The following is a 25,538-nucleotide window of genomic DNA, read 5'->3' on the forward strand; positions in this document are numbered from 1 at the left end:
AACAATTAAGCTCAGAAAGCACTAAGGATCTCTCACTGACTAAAAGGCACAAAAATAGTGACATATTTGTGTCATATTACTTCTGGTAAGAGCTATTTGGTGATTTAAATATGCTACAAACAATAACATTAATAACTGATAAAAATGACATAAAGCCAATAGGATTAAATATAAAGATAGGTTTTCAATTTTTCAATCCTCTCTAAAAGCACATCAGCTGGAAAAAAAAAATCACACCATCAGCTGCAAGAGAATTGTTGCTGCTACTGAAGAGACCCTAATCTTAGTTATTTCTAGTGAAACTTTATTTCTAGTGGCAGCCAATTAGATCACTAATCTAGGAATGGAGCTTCCAGTTAATGAAATATAGTTATAGGGATAGTTGATCCCTTGGGCGGCAAACAGGAGAGGCATTGTGAGTAAAAAAAACACAACAACCTTGGAAAACAGTAGAGAGCCATGTAGCTAAGTCAGGACTGATGCCATATATTCTTGATGAGACACGTGATGGAAATCTGGTTGCTGCATTTTAGACCAGCTGCAACTTCTCATTTCCCTTCAAAGGCATAAACTATACCCATAGAACGCATAACAATATTGGGGAGAAAACCAGCCCATAAATCAGAAGCTGTATCTGATCTATCAGGAAGGGACAACCTTGCTAGATTAAATACAATTGATAGAAAGCACCTCTTGATATCTCTCATTCACATAAGTGTTCAGGAAAAAAACAGGTTTAAGAAGCACCTCAGTTTACAATCCTGGGTGTGGGCACACAATGGAAGTGGGACCGCACCCAGTTCCAGCAAAATTCAATAGAAATTTTGAAGTGCTAAAGTTCTCCAAACTTGTCAGGATTCAGTTTTAGTTTGTTAAATTTCATCCAGGCTATATAGTCCAGTTTAAATTGGACAATTTAAACAAATTTAAATTGTTAAATTTCATCCAGGCTATATAGTCCAGTCCAAGCAGCTGCCTACTATAGAAAGCAATCTAGATCTGGGAACTACGTGCATAAAGTTGGCATTAACTCACATTCCCTAATATTCTCTCCCAAGGCTTCATATAGATAATGAACAGACTGGAAGAGAATGGAACTACACCATTCAAAGGCTGCGGAGAGGAGGAAGAATTCCTCTTAAAGTTGAGAATTTAGAAGTTTTAGATTGAGCATTTTATCTAGTTTAGCTTCTTGTTCTCTTTGGAAAATTTATCAGCTGGCTTTCCTTAATTTTTCAGCTACAACTAGTTAGAAATATTTTATTTAAAACAATAAATAAAAACCCAGACATTCATATGAGTTAATATCTCTCAATATCATACCTACATTTTGTTATTTTCAACATCTTTGGGCCAAAATGCAGTTTTTTGTTGTGTTATATTTTAGTTATGTTCACCTTCTCTCTGAATCTTCAATGCACTTCTCTACTGGTTCCATAATTTTGTAATTCCAAGTTATAAGGAATTATTTGGATTCAGTACAGTGTATGCAGTATTCTTGTATGTTTTGTATAGTATCTGATTCTTCTTTTGCCTTTTGCTTCTCTGCCTTTTATACAAAAGTCATAAGATTTCATACTGCCTTCACATCCAGCATCTCTTAGCAATAAGAACAACATGGAGAATCAGTTTATGTTGCCCACCTCTCAAATTTTCTATTTATTTATTTATTTATTTATTTATTTATTTATTTATGTATTTATGTATTTATGTATTTATGTATTTATGCATGGATGTATGGATGTATGGATGTATGGATGTATGGATGTATGGATGTATGTATGTATGTATGTATGTATGTATGTATTTATTTATTTATTTATTTATTTATTTATTTATACTTATACTTATACTTATACTTATACTTATACTTATACTTATACTTATACTTATACTTATACTTATACTTATACTTATACTTATACTTATACTTATATGCCGCCCTTCTCCTGAAGGACTCGGGGCAGCTCACAAAGATAAAACAATAAAACAGTAAAATTACGACTAAAATACTCAATTAAAATCTCCAAAAGATTAGTTAAAACTCCCATCATATCAGCAAATTTATTGGAAAAGCCATGTCTTCAGGTCAGCGCTGAAAGAGCGGAGGTCGGGGGCCATCCGGAGCCCAGTGGGTAAACCATTCCAGAGGGTTGGTGCGCCCACAGAGAATGCCCTCATCCTGGGCGCCATCAGCCAACATTTATATTGCAGTATAAAATGGAAGAGGAATCAGTGAAAGACACTATGATTAAATGGGCAAGAAATTTTAATCATACGATAGAATTAGAGAAGTGGGAAAGGATGTGGAAAATAAATATGAAATTGACACTATCAACGGCATACAAGGAAAACCAGATGAAAATGTTTCATAGATGGCATCTTCCGCCAGCTAGAATAGCAAAGATGTTCCCTGGTAATTCACCGAAATACTGGAAATGTAAGAATAACTATGGAACATACTATTATCTCTAGTGGACCTGTCTGGTTGCAAAGCAATTTTGGGCTAAAGTTAAAAAGCTTCTAGAGGAGATAATACAGAAACCAGTAAAGGGAGAGCCAGAGCAATTTTTACTAGGGATTCCATAATATATGCGCAAAATTGGAAGAAGGAATGCCCACCAACAGGACTTAATTAAAAAAATCCTTGAATGCACAGAGATGGACAAATTAACAAAGGAAATTAAGGAAAGAGAGGATACAGATTATTATAGAGTGTGGTACAGATGGTATGATTGCTGGGAGAAAAAGAAAAACAAAAAAAAGGAATAAAGTAAAAAAGGGGGAAAGGAAAAAAAAGGAGATTGTGTTGAAGATCAAACTATAGTGTAGTCGATATAAAGAAAATTAGATTGTTTAAGCAGATCAAGAAAAAGTTGGAATATATGTAAATAATAAGAAAGGATCACCTTAAATGAGCTGTTAACAACAGAAAAATGATATGTACATAAGTGTTGTATGTTGTGTGTTTATTTTAATGTGTTTAAAATAAAATAAAAAATAAGAATATGGATGTCCGTAAATGACTTTTCCCCAGAATATAGCAAGTTTCAGATATTATCTATGGGTTTTTTGGCTGCAGAGAGGTGTGTGTGTGTGTGTGTGTGTGAAACCCTTCTACTGATACCTTAGTTGATTGAAATAATGCTGAAATGGTTCACCATTGTAGCTTTTAATTAAAAAGTATGCAGAAAATAAAAAGTTAAGGTTAAGAAAAATAGTAATTAAAAAGGTTTCTATGGACTTTGAATTGGCAACTTTCAATTTATAAGGCAAATATCGTAGCTATTGTGGTATTATAATAACCATAGTAATAATGGCTCTCAAAGATAATAGAAACAGAGCAGTATGAAAGTTTTTCTTTTTTTAAAAGAAAGCTGCCTATTATCTCTATGTGTTTATGCATTTTGATGTTTTAATTTTGAATATATATATATATATATATATATATATATATATATATATATATATATATATCAGTGATGGCTAACCTTTTCTGGACCGAGTGCTCAAAGCACCCGAACCCCCAAAATGCAATGAGCACTCTGCCCCGCAAATTACTTTGAAATGCTGTGGATATAATTTACTTGGATTTCAGTAAGGCATTTGATAAAGTAGACTACAACCTATTACTTGATAAGATAGAAAAATGTGGGTTAGCCAACATCACCACCAAATGAAATTGTAACTGGCTGACCAACTACACTCAATATGGTTCATTCATCAATGATTTAGATGAGGGGATAGATGGGGAACTCATTAAATTTGCAGATGACATCAAGCTGACAGGAATAACCAACTTTCCAAAAGATAGGCTTAAGGTGCAGAAGGCTCTTGACAGACTTGAACATTGGGCCTTATCTAACAAAATGAAATGGTGAAAAAAGTAAGATTCTACATTTAGGGAAGAAAAACCAAATGTACAGGTATAGTATAGGTCTGTGATGGCGAACCTATGGCACGCGTGCCACAGGTGGCACTCGGAGCCATATTAGTGGGCATGCCAGCTCAGCTCTGGGGTGCATGCGCGTGCCATCCAGCTGATTTTCAAGCCTTCTGGGCCCACCAGAAGTAGGGAAACAGGCTGTTTCCTGCCTCTGGAGGGCCGGGGTGGGGTGGGGTGGGGTGGGGAAGGCCCGTTTTTCTTTCTTACCTGGTTCCAGATCCTCTCTATTTATCTGGGAAGGGCGAAAACAGCCTTTCCCATTCCCTTGGAGGTCCTACAGAGGCTGAAAGAGCCCATTTCCCGACTCCCGGTGGGACAGGAAGTGATGTTTTTTGCTGTTCCCCAGCCTTCAGAGACTCCTAGAGATGCTCCTAGAGACTTCTAGAGAGCCTCCTAGAGACTCCTAGAGAGGCTCTGGAGGCTGGGGACAGCAAAAAATGTCACTTCCTGTCCCACCGGGAGTTGGGAAATGGGCTGTTTCAGGCCTTTGGAGGGCCTCCGAGAAAGTGAGAAAGGCTGTTTTCACCCTTCCCAGATAAATAGAGAGGATCTGGAACCAGGTAAGAAAGAAAAACGGGCCTCCCCGGCCATCATGTGGGGGGGGGGGTGTTGCGTGCGCATGCACGTGGGCATGTGCATGCGCGACCCTCACCCGCTCCCCTTCTCCTGGCATGTGATGGCAAAAAGGTTAGCCATCACTGGTATAGGTGGTACCTGGCTCAATAGTAGTAATTGTGAGTGGAATCTTGGAGTCCTTGTGGACAATCACTTAAATATGAGAAGTGTACTGCAGCTGCCAAAAAAGCCAACATAGTCCTAGGTTGCATTAACAGAGGGATTCTTCTTCTTTTGCCATATCCATCATCGGACATTGGTGGAAGAATAATAATTTATTATTCTTCTTTATTACGGTCATCAACCAGCAATAGACATACAATAAATTAAAAATAATACTGACATTAATCGTGAGTAATAACATCTCTGTTATGAAAATACATGATCTCAAATCTAATTTACATGCATGTAGAGCCAATAAGTATGTGAGTAAATGTATTGTTATAGATATCTCAAAACAATTGGCACCAGTTGACATTATAATTTGGTAACCAATTTTTTTTCTTGTGGACATTGCAGCGACACAGAATTTTGCCATTGCACACATGATAGCCGGATTTGAGTCTTGGAGGAGAAAGCCTACATAAAAGTCATCTGTCCTCCCTGGCAATCTCTCTAGTAAGGGGAGAATGTATATTGACCTACATTCTCTGTATACAGTAACTCACAGTACAATAAAACATGTGAGGTATCTTCGACTTCTCCCTTTCCACATATGCATACCCGTTCTGCTATTGGTGTTCTCTTGTACCTACCCTGGAGAAGTGCTGAGGGGAGAATATTAAATCTGGCTCTGAAGAAAGCTATTCTTTGTTTTGGGAAGATCAGATCATTTAGATATCCTGTTGATTCCCACACACCCTGCTTGATTCTGTCCCTACTATGGAGAGACAACCTATTTAGTTCTTCTTGGAACTCCATGTCCTTCATTCTATCAATTACCACTTGCTTTGCTTTGGGCTTCCTGAGGCCCCAAATTGGAAGTGAATTCTTCTGTCTTTCAAGCAGCCGACCATACCACTGATGCTATTCAAGATGAAGGCACACCTTTCAAATCTTTCCCATCAGAGTTTTCTTGAGGAAAGAGTTAAGCCCTTAATTGTTAACATCTGAGCTCCCAAAGTTGCTGTCTCTTCAGCATTCTCAACCTTGGAAAAGAGAGAGGAAGAAAGTGGGAGTAAGCCAGCCGTGTCCAGCGAAGAGGTACTTAACAGCACAGACACTGGTCTCATTAATGCTTTTGGCGCTCTCCCAAGGAAAGACATTGGCAATCATGTGGGCAATCCTATTTTTGTCAACAGCCACATGAAAAAGTGCTGCTGAGTTTTGTCCAAACCAGTCCCTTAAGTTTTTAAGCCATGATGTTCTTCTTCTGCCTGGACCTCGTTTGCCTTCAATCTTTCCCTGGAGGATTAAGTGAAGGATGCTGTATTTTTCTGGGTGTCGCATCACATGTCCAAAATATTATAACTTTCGCTTTTTAATGGCTTTGAATTCTATCCCTAACAGAGGGAAAGAATCAAGATTATGTGAAGTGTTAATATCATTTTATAATGCTTTTGTAAGACTACACATGGAATACTGCATCCAGTTTTGGCCACCATGATGTAAAAAAGATGTTGATACACTAGAAAGAGTACAGAGAAGAACAACAAAGATGATTAGGGAACTGAAGGCTAAAACTGGAGGCTAAAAATCTAAAGAGCTAGCACAATGAAGAGAGGGTCAACGTATTCTCAAAGCACTTGAAGGCAGGACACTAATCAAGGAGAGAAGCAACTTAGAACTAAGGAAAAATTTCCTGACAGTTAGAACAATTAATCAATGGATGCTTCTAACACTGGAAATTTTTAAGAAGAGACATTGGACAACCATTTGTCTGAAATGGTATAGGGTTTCCTGCTTGAGGAAAGGGTTGGACTAGAAGACCTCCAAGGTCCCTTGCAAGTATGTTATTCTCTTATTCTGGTTAAGAAAAATAAAGATCTGCCTCTGGAGGTATTCAGGGATATAGTTGTATTTTCATACTTCACTCCTATTTTTTGTGGTAAGACTATACTCATCAATGATACAGTCTTGCCCCGAGATATAAGATACTACATAACGACAGTTTTGGTGAGAATTCCTCCATCATGACTTGTTATTATTACTTTTAATGCACAATGACACATTATTTCTCTTACCCATCACTGAAAAGCAATATTGCAAAAACTTACTATGGAATTACATTGGGTCAGTTTTCAGGTGGGTTGTTATAGGACTTAACAGAGAACCAAATGTCAACCGTGTCCTTATTTCTTGATTTTATAAAAAATATATATAAATATGGCATGAACCTATCTATACCTATATTTATTATATTATTTATAGAAAATATGCTTTATCCTTCTGGTATTTTTCTTTTAAAGATAAGAGTTTATATTTACTTTAAGTAAATAACATATGTTGCACATGTATCAAACTGACCCATTAATGACATGATGTGGATTTCTTTGTCTATCTGGTTGATTAAAATGCATTCTTTGAATATTATTCCTCATATCCCAATTTCCTGTCGTGCACCTTCCCCACACAGATGCTAAGTCAGGTTACAGTCTAAGGGGTTTTCTTTCAAGAAGTGACCATGGGGCTTGACAGGGAAATTTTCTTCTGCCTTTTGCTGATGTAGTCATGCTTTCGAAGGATCCTTATAGAGTTGATTGCTGGATAAGTAACATTCAGCACATGAAGAGCCTTGTCATTTAAAGGAAACTCTCAAATGGTGAAATCCCACACCAGACCTACTAATAAAAACCAAAACACCTCTTCTCTAATACCATTTCCTGAATTGTGTTAAAACACGTAATTCTGCTTGGTTGAAAATTTTCAGTGATCGAGTATATATATCACCACCCAGAGAGGCGAAGATCAGACTTGCAAGTAGATAATCAAGTTACTAGTAGATACACTACTCTGATTCTAGTTTCCAGATCTGTAGCAAAGTAGTTTTTCTACTTAGGTTAGATATAATGGCTTGGAGGATTTGTCTCTTTTTCATTCTAATGAGTACTTGTTCTGATGTCACTACTGGTTCAATTTTTGAACATATCAAAGGTTCTATTTTGAAGCTAGAGAATGATTTTGTAAGTATGTTTTCAAACTTTCTTTTAAAAGTCTCTTTTCTCCTTTTGATTGAATACTACCATAGCTACAGCTATTATTTGGTGCAACTACCCAGTTTGATGTAATGTGGCTTGATATAGACTTTTAATAATTTGGAAAACTTTGCATTTTAATTCTTTGAGTTTGGGGTGAATTATTTAGAACTTGCTTTTACTACAGATTCTGTTGACAAAATTTTTTGCAATTATAACTACTAATTCACATACACATCACTGTTTATTTTAATACATCTGACAAAGTTATAAAACTGGTGTATGTATGATTTTTTTCTAGGAGTTCATAGTTAAAATGTGACTATTTCAGAGAAACGGGTAGAGTTGTCTACTTATTCAATTACATAATCTGAGGTATTTCATTTTGAATGAGCAACCTCTAGTACTTTTTCATTGACTAACATTAGAACATATAAGTTGGCAGATGCCTTCTCATAGTTCTATGACAAGTTAAACATCCTCATGCAAATGTATTTTCCCCAAAGCTTTCATTCAAAAAGTGTCAAACAATTTTCTTATTTTGTAATTTATAATTATAGAAGATTCTTGAAAATAAAAATAGTTTAAGTGTTGAGCTTGACAGTTCATTCATATCATTCTCAACAGATTGATATCTTTACCTGAAGCAGGTTTTGGTGTTAATAAAATTTGGCTGAGGCTGTATCACCACAAGCTGAATTACATATAGTAATCACATACTAGTGATACCTCTCAAGGGATATTTTCATCAAATTACTTACTGACTCCACAGAGGAAAATGCAGCCTACTTATCTTAATTCTTTAATATTAAAAATAATACCATATTTCAGTGCAGAAGAAGTTGTTAAGCTCTATTCTCCATTTAATGTTACAATACTATTGGCATTTTAAGGCATTCTCCTTGTTTGTGTTGTCAAAGTAGCTATAGCTGTAAACTTTGTTTAACTATATTGAATTAATTAGTGCTGTGTTTTCTTCTCTGATTCTTGGAAAATAAGTTTTCTTGGAAACCCAGAACCAATGGAATGTAATTGCTGAATCTAACACTTATATTTACTACTTTATGCTATTTTTAAATAATAACAGTATAGTAATTTAGCATTAGTAATGCTTATGGAATACAAACTAAAAACAGCTGCATTTGGTGTGATGCATTATTTTGCTTATGCTAATATGCTATGCTTGGGAAGTAAAAATCATTCCATCAGTTCTTCCTACCTCTAATTTAAAAGGAAGGCAACAAAGTTGACAAACATGTGCTTAGTTCTAAAACATTTCTTTCATTTTCTAAGCTGAATTTATGAGCAGAAGTAAAACAGAGGAATCAGAGACCAACTATTACTGTAGTTTTTAAAAATGTCCTATACATAGTTTGGATTTGAACTAGAGTTTTTACTTTAAAGAATTTATTATGTTATATTGTGGATTGAGCCATTTGTATCTTGTATTTCAGAACACCAGCCAGTCTGACATCGCTGATAAAGGATCTATTTTCACACATAGATTTAAGAGTGGACTATGGACAGAGGTAATTTCTTCCATTTGTTCGATGGAGGGGGACACATATTTTATCTTTAATCCTGAGATGAAATATCAATTACTCCAAAACACTTGGCAATAGAAGATTTTCCCTACACACAAGAACATGGAATATATTGTTAGCTTTGTTAAATTATACAATGCTCACATTTTTTATATAAAACTTATATGTCAAGAATGGAACTTTATCAACCACACTGACATGATTTTGGAGATACATCAGGACAAACTCTAAGAAGTCACTTTGATTTCAGAAAGAACTAGCCATTGTTTTGACATTGAGTTTTGCCAAAGATATCAGTTACAAGTGTGAGGATACTTCTGGTAAAATGAAAAACAAAACAAAACCTGGACACCTTTTTTTTTGAATTGTTTAAATTTCTATAACTGGAGAAATGTGACCAATATATTTCTTTTTTGCTGATTTTCTGGCAGGCCAATGAAAAAAAGATTTTACTTGCACAGATGATTTCCATATATAGCAACATGTTGAAAAATAAAACCAGAACTCAAACTCCAGAGCATCTCAGAGAGATAATAGAAGCTGTTGAACAATATAAAACACAATTCAGTGAAAGTTTGAAGAAAGCAAATGATATTATTGAGGTGGCAAATCTTCCGGTAAGTATCAACAATTTATTTTGCTTTATAATATAGGATACAATTAAAAGAAATCAACATTATGTAGACCAATACTACTTCTATTGTAAAGTTATAATATTAGAATCCTGCAGGTCTGAAATGGGCCTCCCTGCTCCCTCCTTTGTTTGAACTAAGGAGCTGATCTGAAAATCTGAAGTCATCTGACAATTATTAAATAGCAAAGACAACTTCAGGCCTTAGTGCAGGAACTGTGAAAAACAAAGATTTCCTCATGTACATCCATTTCCCACATACAGGCAATGCTAGTTAAGGTGATGGGAGGCAAGACAAATGAATCTAGATAATTTCTTATTGGAGAATACTGATACTGTAGAGGAGTACTGAAATAACCTTGAAGAAGAAATGTGAGAGCAATTGCACAAGCACCTGCTCAGGCCTGAGAAAGAGGAAGGGATGAGAAAGAAACTTTAAGATGCAGAGAGAATAGGGACTGTCCTTGAGGAACAGGAGGAAGAGCTTCGGCCAAGGAATGGTCTGATAAAAGAAACCTGACCCCAGAGCAGGAACACAATGTGAGTAAATGTCTCAGATAAGCCCCTTAGTTCATACAAAGGAAGAAGCGGGGGGAGGCACATTTCAAAATTGCAGGATTCTAATATTATAACTTTATAAAAGAAATAGTGTTGGTCTACATAAGGTTGATTTCTTAATCTGGCCCATTTCTCCATAAAATGGCAATGGAAAAAGTAGCCAGGGGTCATTAGAAAGACAGGCAATGCAAAAAAGAAAAAAAAAACATGGTGGAAAAGAATAAGAAAATTAGACTGACTCAGACTGGCTCCCCCATAATTTGCTGAGGTATAAAACAGAAGGAAGAGGTATGGAAAGAAAAGCACAGAACCCTTGCAAGGTTCTACATTATAAGAATTATCCTGCTTGGATTCTCTTTGGTGTAAAAGGGGCGAAGAAAACTCAGTCAAGCTTTCAAAATTAATGGAAATCCTTCAAGGCCACGCCAGGAAGCAGACACCATATGATTACTGGAACTGCTTTAATATAGCAGATATAATAACAAAGTCTTGAAAACCTGTCAACATTTCTCCCTGCCCCCAAACGGTACCCATCTAAGCTTATTTGGAGTCTCTAATTCATCACCACTTCTCTTTTTTAGGACTGACAAACATAATCTCTCTTGCAATTCTTCTTCAATGTTGTCTCTGTATTCCCTTACAGCAGTGTTTTTCAACCTTGGTAGCTTGAAGATGGGTGGACTTCAACTCCCAGAATTCCCTAGCCAGCAATGCCACGGTTGAGAAACCCTGATCTAAACAATGCAGTCCCCACTCCTATTATAGCAGGAGGGAATAAAAATAATGTAGTAGTTTCTGGTTCCTTAAAGAAAACCACAATTACTGGGTTATTTTGAGGAGCTTTAGGAGACATTGAGTCCATTATCTAAGATATACGGAAAACATCATTCATGTGAGCAAGATCTATTTTTTTCCCCTATTTCCTGTTTTTAAGGAGACATTTGGGAATATGTCACTGTTTTTGAAGTGTGTAAAAGTTATACATCATAGTTTTAATATGTTAGTCACCTGAACTTGGTAGAAAACCATGCTATTAATTTTCAGTGATCACATTCACAACAGGCTGAAGAGGAATCTTAAAGAATTATAGGGCCTAATATTGCAAATTTCCAATTCTACATTATTGGATTAGGGAATTGGAGTTTGAAAGGTCTTCCTAGCAGAAAAAGGTTTATTCCTTTCACTGTTCTAGCACACATACTATTATTACTTACCACAATTTTTATTTAATAAATATACTGTACATAGCATATTGTTTTATTCTCATAACCTTCAACTATTGTTAATGTATTACTATTTTTTAATTTGAAATAGATGAATGATGTGAAAATTCAACGCAAGGCAATATCTGAAATGTTTCGTGTCTTGTCTGAAGTGAACATTGAAGAAAAAAAAAGAGAAAGGAGAAGTAGAGGACAAAATCCAAGAAAACAGAAGAGACATATACCAAATTTCCAAGGATGATAGTCTATCTTATTTTAATACAACCTTTTAATATATAACATTTATTTATTGGTATTTATCAGTTTAAAATGTTAAATTATTTAAATTTATAATATTATCTAAGATTAATCTTATTACAGTCATATTTATCTTTTTTTTTTCAAAATTAAATCTTTCGATACCTGGTGTTTTTAATGGAATACATATATATTTAATTATTAAACTTAAAATTCTACAGTTTCCCAATGTTCTGATGATTTATTTATTGCATTTATTGGTTATGAGGTGATAGTTTGCTCTTAATATACAGTTGGAATGTATTTATTTATTGAGTACCCTTATGTCCATATACTATGTATGAGCCCTGGTTGTGGAGTATGGACACCAGTCTGTTGCCTTGTGATTAAAGATCTCAGATTAATCAATCTGAGATCTTGATTAAAGATCTCAGATTGCATGAATGCATGAGTGTCATTTAGTTTTGTTTGTAACATACAGGGCAAAATGTGCTGAAACTGTTCAGTGTGTAGCATACCTTGAATGATACGATCAAACCGTATATTTCATAATAATATAAGAATAATATATAACAGAATAACAGAATTGGAAGGGACCTTTGAAGTCTTCTAGTCCAACCCTTTGCTCAAGCAGGAAACCCCATACCATTTCAGACCAATAGTTGTCCAATCTCTTCTTAAAAATTTCCAGTGTTGGAGCACCAACAACTTCTGGAGGCAAGTTGTTTCATTGATTAATTGTTCTGAATATTGGGCCTTATCTAACAAAATGAAATTCAATGGTGAAAAAAGTAAAGTTCTACATTTAGGACAAGAAAAACAAAATGCACAGGTACAGTATATTTAGTACCTCGCTCAATAATAGTAATTGTGAGAGGGATCTTGGAGTCCTAGTGGACAATCATTTAAATATGAGCCAGCGGTGTGCTGCAGCTGACAAAAAGGCCAAAACAGTCCTAGGCTGCATAAACAGAGGGATAGAATCAAGATCATGTGAAGTGTTAATAGCACTTTATAATGATTTAGTAAGGTCAAACTTGGGATATTGCATCCAGTTTTGGTTGCCACAATGTAAAAAAGATGTTGAGACTCTAGAAAGAGTGCAGAGAAGAGCAACAAGATGATTAGGGGACTAGGGGCTAAAACATATAAATGGTTACTGGAATTGGATATGTCTAGTGATGAAAAGAAAGACTAGGAGTGACATGATAACAGTATTCCAATATCTCAGGTGTTGCCACAAAGAAGAGGGAGACAAATTCTCCAAAGCACCTGAGGACAGGACAAGAAGCAATGGGTGGAAACTAATCAAGGAGAGAAGCAACCTAGAACTAAGGAGAAATTTCCTGACAGAACAATTAATCAGTGGAACAACTTGCCTCCAGAAGTTGTAAATGCTCCAACACTGGAAGTTTTTAAGAAGAGATTGGAGAACCAAATGTCTGAAAAGGTATAGGGTTTCCGGCCTAAGCAGCGGGTTGGACTGGAAGACCTCCAAGATTCCTTCCAACTCTGTTATTCTCTTCTCTTCTCTTCTCTTCTCTTCTCTTCTCTTCTCTTCTCTTCTCTTCTCTTCTCTTCTCTTCTCTTCTCTTCTCTTCTCTTCTCTTCTCTTCTCTTCTCTTCTCTTCTTCTCCTCTCCTCTCCTCTCCTCTCCTCTCCTCTCCTCTCCTCTCCTCTCCTCTCTTTGCTTCTCTTCGCAAAGCATGTGTGCAAAGATAACCAGTAGTAATAGCGGTTGGAACCCACCACTGATTCTATCCCTCTGTTAATGCAATTTAGGAATGATAGTGTTAGCATTCTCCATATAGAAAATAAAATAGAAAATAAAATGTAAAAACTCCATGTGGATAATGTACAAACTACGTCAAAAAAGAACTATGATGGAAAGGGTATAATGCTAGTGGTGGGATTCAAAATTTTTTACTACTGGTTCTGTGGGTGTGGCTTGGTGGGCGTGGCAGGGAAAGGATACTGTAAAATCTCCTTTCCCTCCCCACTCCAGGGGAAGGTTACTGCAAAATCCCCATTTCCTCCCAATCAGCTGGGACTCGGGAGGCAGAGAATAGATGGGGGCAGGGTCAGTCAGAGGTGGCATTTACCGGTTCTCCAAAATATTCAAAATTTCCGCTACCAGTTCTCCAGAACTGGTCAGAACCTGCTGAATATCACCTCTGAATGGTAACAATGAGCAGTTTGGCTTTACACCAGGAAGAAGATGTGAATAGCCAAGAATTTGTTCTTCAGGAAGTCATTGAGAAATTTGTAAATGTGAGAAAGTTTATTATACAATGTTGATTTAGATAACATATATGATAGCTAATAGGCTTAAATAATGGAATGTTTTATGGAAATATGGAGTTGAAATTTGCTGAATGTGCATAGTATATGATGAAGTAGAGCACTTATGAGAATAAATAAAATGCTTAGTAGTTCAGCACTGAACAATAAGTAGCAGAAATAGATCGATTTGGTATGCACTTAGCTCAAGGTTCAGTACAGGACTTTCTTTTTCCATGCAACAATCCTGTGGTATAGGCTTGGCTAAGAAAGACTGGCCACAATGACCCAATGAGCTATCACAGCTGACAGTGAATAAAAGCCTACTTAAATATGTTCTACATTAGATTGGGTATCAAAAAAGCAAAGATAAGAGATGTTTGTTTATTGTATTTATTAAAAAAAAAACACACAAGGAATACTTGTGGTGACATCACAAGGTTCATGATTAGGGTTATGTTGGTTTTGTAGATAGTATAATAGATTATATAGAAGTTGTTGAGAACCTGAAAAAGAGACATGAAAATTTAAAGATCTACAGTAAATAAAATAATACATGGACATGTTGGATGCTAGTTTAGTATGCTAGGATAGAAAGGTATTGAGAAGTACTGTGACTGGGTTAATGTAATCTAGTTTTTAGTTATCCTGAAAGAGAATAGTGTATATATAGAGAATAGTGTGTATATATTATTTATATTGAATTAATGTAACCTAAATTAGAGCAATTAAAATATAATAATAAAAGTCATAATTTAAATCAGGATAAAAAGTATTCATTTTATTCATTTAAGGAATAAGAGGGAGAGGAAAACAAATACAAAAGAGAATACTTTTACGTAACATTCACAAAGAGAAGGCTTGAGTTATAATGACATTAATCTATTCATGAGAACATAAAGAAGCAATGATTAAATCAATTTTCGAAATGAATGATGGGATCATTCAGTCATTCATTCATTTATATATCTATAAGTAGTCTTCAATCCAATTGCAACTTAAAATATAATAATATCATCTACCATAAATCATAACAATGTAATAAGTAACAATCATATCATATTGAAGAATATCATCTGAAATAATGAATACCAAGTGGAGTAGGAGTGGGGTGGGGAACCTGACTCACAATTGCAGCCCAAATATTTCCTGGAAAAGCCAGATCTTAATCTTTGTGCTGCTCTAAATCTGGAGGAATGATGTTCCATAGAAACCAGGCAGCAATTGGAAATGCTTGCCTTTCTGGCTCCACTGCTCTATGCTGTGTTAAAGCAGAAACCCTCCTTTCTCTCCATCTCTTGTTGGATGGATAGAGGTGGCTGGGAGAAGATAGTCTTGAAGATATCCGGGTTCTGAACCCCATGAAACTTTAAAGAGGACAACCAGTATCTTAAATTGCACTCAGAACCGAACCAATAATCAGTTCCTACAGCAAAGTTGTTGTTGGGAAAAAGAAGATGTGCTCTTAACTTCTTGAGCTGCCCTACCCGACTTCAGTTGTAACTTCGGAGTATTTTTTAAGAGCAGCCTCATGTAGAGTACATTGCACTGATTCACACAAGAAGGCATGAACAACAGAAGTCAAACAGAAGTTCCAATATCATTCTCAGAATTCCTCATCCTATCATACTTTCTTATAACAATGGAACCAGCACCATTGCTTATCTGTAAGGTTTTGCATTTTGCATAGAACACCAATAAGACAAAATATTCTTTTAGACCATTGAGCTGGTTGCTGCTATCTGCATGCATTAGTTGTCTCTTAGTTGGCTGGCCAAGATTAACTTAGGACTGTGATTTCATTTGTTCAGAAAAATAAAAAAAAAATCAACCAATTATTAGATTATTATAATTTACATATTATGTTTATATGGGAACCCCAGGCTAATACAAAGCCAATCAAGTGGCTACTATGTTGCTGCTATGGGGTGTTGTTGCTGGTGGATGTTGTGGATTTTAATGTGGCAAACCACCTAGAGTCAGCAGAATTAATTTGGGTGGCCATATAAATTTATTTAGTAAATAAATAATATTAATAATTAATTAATGTTTATTATTGATATTAATAATAAAGATTATTATAGCAGCATTATTTTATTTATTATTTTATTAAATTTATATTCTGTTCATCTTGTGGTTCAAGGAGACTCTGAGCAGCTTACAGTGTAATAAAATATACAAATACAAAAACAATTATAAATATAAAAACATACTACTATTACAAATGATTAAAACACTAATAAACCATGGGTTTGGGGTGGAGAGATGGTGATGACTTCTCGGTTACACTACTAGCCCTCTCCATCTAACAGCTTCTCCTTCAGAGCCCCATGCCATTATTAGAGCCACTTTGGTGTACTGATTAAGCCAGTCTGGTGCAGTGGTTAAGGTGCTGGTCTAGAAACCAGAAGACCTTGAGGTCTAGTCCTCCCTCTCTCATACTGCCTCTCTCTGTTGGATAACAATAAAAATAAGAATGACTGTGGCAAAAAAAAAACCCCAAAATAGTATCAATAATAATAGGTGTCCTGGATGCAATCCCAAAACATTTGGGGTATGACTTGAATACCATTGGCATTGATAAAATCACCTTCAATCAATTGCAAAAGGCAGCTTTTCTTGGAACAACTTACATCCTGAGATGATATCTTTAATATTAAACAACAATAGCTATCCCAGGTCCTTGAGAAGAACTTCATAGGTGCACAAAAGTGCAAAATCTAGTCTAAACATCTGGTTGAATGTCCAACCAGCCATAATAATAATGAACAAGCTAAAGGCAATTTTTTATTTCTTTCCCTTGATGAAAGCAGAATGTTATGTTCACATGTTATGTTAAATGTGGCCATTTAATCCTTCTGAAAATAAACGAAGCCAGGTTTAGTCTAAATCTTTGAAAACTGTACAGAAATGAACCAAATTTGGTGAGGGAGGAGAAGCTGTTTAAAAAAAGAAGAGAGAGAAAGATAGAATTCATCAATCCTACTGGGAGCTGCAGAGACCGCCTCCCCCCCGTCCAGTTCTCCAATACATCCATATTGAAGAGGCAGTTGCTAATGACTCTTACTCCCTCATATTCCCCATTATTGAAGGAGGCATTTCCTTTTCATTAGGTCTGCGCTGAATCGCACCATTCTGGTCAAATATCATCCAGTTTCCAATCTTTGTGGGGAAGGTTATGGAGAAGGTGGTTGCCTAGAAGTTCTGGAGGATCTTGGAGGAAAGGGATTATCTTTATCTGATTCAGCTCAGTTTCAGATAAGGGTATATTATGGAGGCAGCACTGACTGTGCTTCTCAATGTACTTTGTTGAGAACTGATGTTTTCATCCTTGTGCTCCTTGATCTCATAGCAGCTCTCAATACTGTTGACCATGACATTCTTCTTAACTGACTGTGGGGATTAGGAGTGGGAGGCACTGGGCTGCATTAGCTTGCCTCCTTCCTCAGGGATTGTTCCTGTGGGAGTGGATAGATTGCACCAATGGGATCTCATTGTGTGGTGTCCCAGAGCCCAGTCCTCTCCCCCATCCTGTTTAACTTCTACTGAAACCGTTGAGTGAAATCATCCATGAGTTTGGGGTTTGATATAATTGATACTCTATTAAGTGGGAACTGTTCCTGGTCCTTGTCAGGTTTGAAGGGTCAAAGAAAAATGTCTGAGAAGTAAATTATCATTTTATTTTTGCCACAACAATATGAATGGTGAAATTTATAAGGAAATGTGTTCTTTTAATTATAATGCAGTATCTGTATTACCCTACGAAGTTATTGGCACAAAGTTGCCTAGAGAAAACATGGCTTCCCGTTTCTTTTCAAAGGCTGAATATGATCTGTAGGTTGAATTTGGAACAATCCTTGTTAACCCGAAGTTCCATTTATATTGTGGAAAACAGCCCAAACACTTGGGATGGAATGTCTGTGGTTTATGCTGAACTTTCAATGGGATATTCTTGAAGCTCATTATAAGAATCTCTCTGACAATTTGTCAGCAATTTGTAATTTCCATATGATGAGATAGCAAGGTGGTTTTCAATGAAATACCTTAGTGTTCTATGACACTTTTTGTAGCCACAAGAAAGGATGGGATTTTAAAGAATGTTTCTCACAGGGTTAAAAAAAAAACTCTCTACAGGAAACAGATATATGTGGCATAGAAAGCTTTGCCTTTGAAAAGAAATGTAACCACATCCATCAGTACTAAAACTGAAGTCTTTTAGTCAACAAAAGAGGGACTGAAAAACCAGTTCTCAATGCTTTGAAATATGGAAATCCCAAGAAAATGCAATTATACAAACACACCCTTACACACACATACAGACACACACACAGAGAAAAGTATATTAAAATATTTAATTTTGCATCTATACTATGTGTCATGGTATATCAAGCTGCAAATCAAATAAGAATGTAGTATGTGAAATGATAATGCTCCTCTCCATTCGCTATTTTAATAGAGACTGTCATGTAACCAGCCTGCATAAAAGGAGAACACTTCCATCATGTGCAGAAGATACTCTGGAAGTTGGTATGAATTTCAGGAGAATTTACAACTATAGAGCATCCACAGGAATCTCCTCTATTTTTCAAACACTGTGCATAAGTGTTTTGTTAAGACAAATTATTTTTCCTCTTCTTTCTCCCTATAATGCCTGAATAAACAAATCAATAAGTATGAGAAATTATATCTGTTGATGTTTTGCATAGACAACAACTAAGATGCAAAACAAATGTAGGATGTGTAACAAAAGGAAGCTAATATTTCTGCAATGTTATGATATCCACTTCCATTTAAGGGGAAGATGCTATCCAAATCTAGAGCACATGGCCTTCTCTTCTACAAGTAGTTACTACCACTCAGCAGCTGCTACCTAAAGCAGCTGCCTCATTCTATTGATCCAGCCTGCTGTTTAAGAAAGGAACAAAACATTTCTTACTTTCATTGATATTACACCTATTTTGAAATGTTGACACTTTTAATGTCTCAATTCTAAATATACTTTCTAATCCCAAAGAAAGCCGTAATGCATTCAACAGGGTTTGATCTCAAGTTGACCTATATAGGATTGCACTGTGTGTTGCTTACGAGGATGAGAAATTGCCTCTTTAACATTAGGAAGATGAGTTGACACATAATGCCTTTATGCCACAACAGAGAATCATTGCCCCCATCACTTTTTCCCTATTAGTATACATTTCTGTTTCTAAGATTGTGGTCTGGCACACATTGTGATGATACGGTAATTTTATGACATGAATGGAATTTCCTGTGAAGGTCCAATATGTTGCAGTATAAAGTGAAATCAAACTTTGACACCTGAGGACAATAACTACAGCTTTCACTTTCATTTACTAAGTTTGTCATTTACAAATCCTGGACTCCCAGAGAAGTGAAAGTATTTTTTGTCAAGTTCCCAGGTCAAAGTTGGTACATATCAACCTTAGAAATCTGTTCCACATATGCTTAAGACATTTATAAATGAAATAAGTGAAGGTAGTCATTGCCTGGAGGGGATACCATAACTTCTTCAAACAATCTAATAATATCTGCTTTCCCCCCTTTCTTTTTGATAGTATTTTTTCTACATATATTGTTGAAGTGCTAGAAAAGGGGGAAAAGAGGAAGATTCTGCACAAATATCTGTAACTTAAATACAAAGAAGCTAATAAGAGAAAACTAATGGTGGTGTCCATCAAACCCATTCTGTAACAGCCATAGCCAATCAGGGCTACAGCACTGAAATTCAATGGCAAATCAAAGATCTTTTCAAAACAGAAAATGACATTGATATGTTAAACCATAGAAGCGTTAATATTTTATTTAATACAAAATAAGGTTATTTTTCTTTAATGTTTTCTTCCCAACTCTCTGTTCCTTTCTGTGACCTCATTGTGCAATTGCTATACCCCGTAAAGCCCTCACAAGGAAAAACAAAAATAATTTGATACCCCAACCAAGAAAAAAGTTGTCCTTTACTTTCTAATTAATATATTCAATACAGGTCTCATGAAGATGAGAATCAATATACATTTTACTCACATCCACACCAATCCTGGTCTAGAATCGATATGGCTTGGATGACTGCGGATATTAGGACAGGTGTAGAAACAATAGAGATAGGAGTAAATGAATGGGCAGACCACAACCCAATACTCATAAATTGGAAGGGGAAAAAAGATTTAGGAGATGGACAATGAATCAAAATATATGTAAAGAAAAAGGGTTTAAACAAATGCTGGAAAAGGAATTAGAATCGTTTTTTAAGATAAACAAAAGAGAGGATACTTCCCTACAAAATATTTGGGATACAACAAAAGCATACATAAGAGGACTGACGATGGCATACTTAGGGAAGAAAAATAAAGAAAGGAGACAACAGCAAAACAATCTATTTGAAGAATTAAAAAACACAGAATACAAATTACAAAAAGATCCCCAAAATAAAAAAATAAAAGAGGAATGGAACATAACAAAACATAAAATAAATTTGATAAATCAAAAAGAAATAGCCCAGAAAATAAAAATGGCAAAACAAAACTATTTTGAATTTGCAAACAAAACAGGTAGATGGCTGGCATATAAATTGAGAAAAGAAAAAGATAAAAAAAATGATATACCAATTCAGAGATGATAAAGGAGAAATTCAATACAGAAGAGAAGCTAAAAAGGAAATTATCCAGACATTTTTTTCAAACTTATACAAACAAGAAGAGGTAGAGGAGGAAAAAGTAAAACAGTATATAGAAAGATCAGAAATGGCAACAATTACAGAAGAACAAAGAGAAATATTAAACGGATTGATAACTAAACTTGAATTTGAATTGGCATTGAAAAAACAAAAAAACAACAAAACACCGGAGCCAAATGGGCTACCGGCGGAATTATATAAAAACCTACAGGAAATATTGGGAGAAACCATGTTAGAACTATATAATGAGGCTTTGGAAAAGGCAAAAATTCCAACAACCTGGACAGAAGCAATAATTACTATCATACCCAAAGAAGATATGGACCATCAGTTAATGCAAAATTACCGACCATCTCCCTGCTAAATACAGATTACAAGATATTTGCAGTAATTATAGTGGAAAGAATTAAAAAAGTATTAAATAATCATATACACTCGGACCAAAATGGATTTCTGCCGGGCCGACAAATCAAGAATAACATGAGAATAATAATAACTAATTAGAGTATTACGAATCACACCCAGAAAAACAAGCTTCACTGGTTTTCCTTGATGCCCAAAAAGCATTTGATAATCTAAATTGGAAATTTTGAATGGGGCAACTAAAATTTATGCAATTCGGGACAAAATTTGAAAAAAATAATAGGGGAAATTTACACAAAACAAACGGCAAGAGTAATTATGAATGATGACACCACAGACCAATTTGGTATAACAAAAGGGGTTAGACAGGGATGCCCACTCTCTCCACTATTGTATATTTTAATGTTTGAGATCCTTCTAAAAAAGGTTAGGGAAGACCAAGAAATTAAAGGGCTAAGGATAAGGAGAGAAGAATACAAAGTTCAGGCCTTCGCTGACGATCTTGTGTTTATAGTAGAGGAACCACTAGAGTCAGCACCAAAATTGTTTAGGAAATTGGAAGAATTTGGAGAAGTAGTGGGACTAAAGATTAATAAAAATAAATCAAAATTAATAACAAAAAATCTTACAAAGGAACAAGAAAAAGAGTTGGAGAACATTATACAAATTCAAACAACTAAGAAAATAAAATACCTAGGGATTTGGCTATCGGCAAAAGGCTCATCAATTAAAGAAAACAATTACGATAAATTAATAACACAGATAAATAAAGATCTAGACAATTGGAGAAATTTACAGATATCACTATTGGGAAGGATCTCCACCATTAAAATGAATATTTTACCAAAACTCTTATTTTTATTTCAGGTTATACCAATAAAATTGGAAAAAAGATTATTTGAAACATTGAATAAAATAACATCTAAATTTATATGGCAGGGGAAGTGCCCATGAATTAAACTTAAACTATTACAGGACACAAAAGACAGAGGAGGAACGGCACTCCCAGAATGGGAAATTTATTACCAAGCAGCTGTCTTATCCTGGTTAAAAGAATGAATGGAACTAAAAAATAATAGAATATTAACAATCAAAGGGCATGAAATACAAGTGGGTTGGCATTCATTCCTTTGGGATGGAAACCACAAAACACACACCTATTTCAAAAAACATATAATAAGGAATGGGCTACTACAAACCTGGTTGAAAATGAAAAAGCAGCACTATATAAAAATACCGATTTGGCTCTCACCATTAAAGTAATAAGATATAAAGATTTAATAGAACAACAAGGAAAATTGAAACTAAAACAAGAGTTGGAATCGGACTTACATAGAGAAATTGACTGGTGGACCTACATACAAATCCAATCAAAATATAAGGAAGATACAAAAACATATGAATTTCAAAGAGAGAAACATGAATTAGACAAAATTATATTAGGACCAGAAGAAAAACTAATTAGCAAAATTTATAAATTTCTACTACAATATAAAATGGAGGAAGAGATAGTGAAGAATACTATGATTAAATGGGAGCAAAATTTTAATTATACAATAGATCTGGAGAGGTGGGAAACAATGTGGCAAGTAAATGCAAAATTAACACTATCGGCGGCATACAAGGAAAATCAGCTGAAGATGTTTTATAGATGGCATATGTCACTGAAAAGACTTGCAAAGATACATCCGAACAATAGCGCAACATGTTGGAAATGTAAGAAATCCCAAGGAACATATTACCATCTATGGTGGACGTGCCCGGCAGCAAAAAATTTTTGGACAAACATCAAAAAATGGATAGAACAAATAACAGACCAACAAATAGAAAAGAAACCAGAAACATTTTTGTTAGGAATCTTCTCAAGACCATATTCCAAAGAAGTAAAATATTTGATGCTAAACATCTTAACAGCAGCATGAATAGTATATGCAAAAAATTGGAAATAGGAAAGAACTCCAAATGAGGAAGAATTGATAGATAAGATTTTAGAATGTGCTGAAATGGACAGATTAACAAAAGAAATTAAAGAAAAAGAAGAGACTATTATAGAATATGGAATAAATAGTATAAATGGCTTAAGACTAGAAATAAAGAATAAAGATTATTAGGGGAGAAGATTATGACTATAAAATATATATATAACAAATGTATGGAGTGAAATAAAAATGTATATAACAAGAATGTAGAAATGCATAATATTAAAGATATAAGTAAAATATATAGATCTTTACAGGGGGAAGGAAAAAAAAGGACAATGGGGGGGGGGGAAGAGAGGAATGAAATGAAGACACAGGGGAAAAAAGACAAAATAACAGAAGGAAGACCATGATGAAACGATGCTTAAAAATGATAAGATATTTATATGTTGTATGTTATGTGAATGTCATATATGTGTTATAATAAAATTACAAATTTTATATCTAATATATTCAATACTATATTGAACCCTGATTGGTTCTTTCTTGTCAGAGTGATTCCCAAGACCAGTACAGAATACAGTTACATTGTGTCTCCATGAGGCAACAGCTTTCCTATCAACAGTAAGAGAGACATTTAATTGCTTCAGTTGTACTTAAAATAGACCAACAGAAATGGAAGGGACTTTGGAGGTCTTCTAGTCCAACGCCCTGCTCAAGCAGGAAACTCTATACCATTTCAGATAAATTGTTGTCCAATATTTTCTTAAAAACCTCCACTATTGGAGCACCCACAACTTTTGGAAGCAAGTCATTCGAGGTGCTTTGGAAAATAGGTTGACCTCTTCTTCTTTACTGAATTGGAAGTCAAACATCTTAAATTTAGGTCTTTTTCACTACTGATGTGTGTTATTTCTTTCCATTGCTACTATAGTGCTTCGGTCAGAAACATAATATAACTATAGCAACATCATCAAAACAAAGAGAGAGAGAGGGGAGAGAGAGAGAGAGAGAGAGAGGGAGGGGGGAACCATAGTATAAGATAAGCCACCCATTTGTTACCAGTATTAATCCCTCATTAGCTGTTTCAACTCCTTAGTCTCCCAATGATCTCCAGAAAAGCTAGATATAACTATTTTTCTGAACATCAAAAGCTAGATAACAGCTCTTATTTTAGTTTCTAAATTATTCCACAGTGTCAGGCTCAAGCCCAGAGATGAGATAGTGGGTCCAATCTTTTATTTTCTTACACTTAATAGAATTGTGCCAAACTAAATCTTCCTAGGTTACTAGATATATCCTAAGAGATTCTAGGGTGTGGCTACCCTGAATCTCTTTGCCCCTCCCCCCTCCATCTTGGGACTGTGCAGTCTCTTGATCTGGGTCACTCCGGGAAAGTTCTGAGTTGGCAGAATCCTCTCTCTATGCTCCATCACACACATCAGAGAATGCTTGCCTCCATATTCCTTCTTGCTGCACCTCACACGAAAAGGGTGGAAACAGTTAGTTTGTTACATTTTTTGATATACTTTTAAATATCAATTTATAATAGATTACCAAGACTTCTGGGGAAGGCAAAGTGAACCAAAATCAACTCTATGAAAGCAGATCCAATGACCATGGCAAAGATTAAGGAACCGGTGAATAGACTAGTTCTTTGGAATTTCTCCAGATAAGGACAGGAGATTGCTCACATGTGCTCCGGGAAATGGCTTCTTGTAAGGAGACTATAGAACAACAATTTTCCTTGGGATTGAGCTCTAGAAGACGATGAGATTAGCAAACTTTCTTGCAACTCTGGAAGAGTTTTTTAAAGGACACTAAATTTGCTAATCTCACTTTCTAATCTTTTTCAGAAATCACTCATTAACTACTTCTAAGCTATTAGAGAATTTTGGAACAAACAAATTTGAAAATGCTAAGTGAGTCTGCCTTCAATCCTGAATGGAAAAAAAAATTAATCATAAGCTTCAGAATGTAAATATGAAATACAATAAAAAGCTAAATAAAATGTATAAATGGAGTATGGGTCAGGTAAAATTGGAATATTGAAACTTTTACAAGTTTTTGGAATTAATTATAAAGAACAAGTGGTTTATTGGAAGAAATAGATATTTTTGGGTTTTACAAGAGAAAACTGATAAGCAACTTTAATATTCAAATATTGGGCACTATAGCATATGAAAGGTTTTATGCAGAGGAAAGCTTTAAAAGCCTATAAAATGATGCAAAATGTTATGACAATACTAAACCAGGTGTGAAATCCAGCAGATTCTGACAGGTTCAGGAGAACTTGTAGCGGAAATTTTGAGTAGTTCAGAGAAATGGTAGCGGAAATTTTGAGTAGTTCAGAGAACCAGCAAATGCCATCTCGGGCTGGCCCCCAGAGTTGGGTGAGAA

The 25,538-nt window shown here is 35.2% G+C and overlaps 1 protein-coding gene and 1 long non-coding RNA gene across 5 annotated transcripts in view; one reads left to right on the forward strand and one right to left on the reverse strand.

Moving 5' to 3' along the window:
* LOC117655712 (uncharacterized) overlaps positions 1-25,538 on the reverse strand; it is a 149,667-nt gene that overhangs the window by 48,696 nt on the left and 75,433 nt on the right. The window contains exon 3 of one of the 4 annotated variants that reach the window (XR_015728724.1): positions 5,621-5,709. The exons of 2 other annotated variants lie outside the window; for them this stretch is intronic. This is a non-coding gene — a long non-coding RNA (uncharacterized LOC117655712). Of the gene's footprint in view, positions 1-5,620; positions 5,710-24,524; positions 24,612-25,538 lie in introns of those variants that run through there. One more of the 4 variants, XR_015728723.1, reaches the window with a different exon arrangement.
* On the forward strand, positions 7,570-11,892 carry IFNG (interferon gamma). Its single transcript, XM_034403367.1, has 4 exons — positions 7,570-7,683; positions 9,150-9,224; positions 9,671-9,856; positions 11,743-11,892. Exons 1-4 carry the CDS (start codon positions 7,570-7,572, stop codon positions 11,890-11,892), a joined length of 525 nt encoding a protein of 174 aa, XP_034259258.1.

Source organism: Pantherophis guttatus, chromosome 7 (assembly GCF_059756535.1).
Source record: "Pantherophis guttatus breed Tessera chromosome 7, ASM5975653v1, whole genome shotgun sequence".
Taxonomy (NCBI): Eukaryota; Metazoa; Chordata; class Lepidosauria; order Squamata; family Colubridae; genus Pantherophis; species Pantherophis guttatus.

What these genes read in the sequence shown, in the direction of transcription:
- IFNG (XM_034403367.1), top strand. Translation starts at nt 7,570, where the DNA reads ATGGCTTGGAGGATTTGTCTCTTTTTCATTCTAATGAGTACTTGTTCT. An exon ending in AGAGTGGACTATGGACAGAG is followed by an intron (nt 9,225 to 9,670) that starts GTAATTTCTTCC and finishes ATTTTCTGGCAG; the next exon opens with GCCAATGAAAAAAAGATTTT. An exon ending in TTGAGGTGGCAAATCTTCCG is followed by an intron (nt 9,857 to 11,742) that starts GTAAGTATCAAC and finishes AATTTGAAATAG; the next exon opens with ATGAATGATGTGAAAATTCA.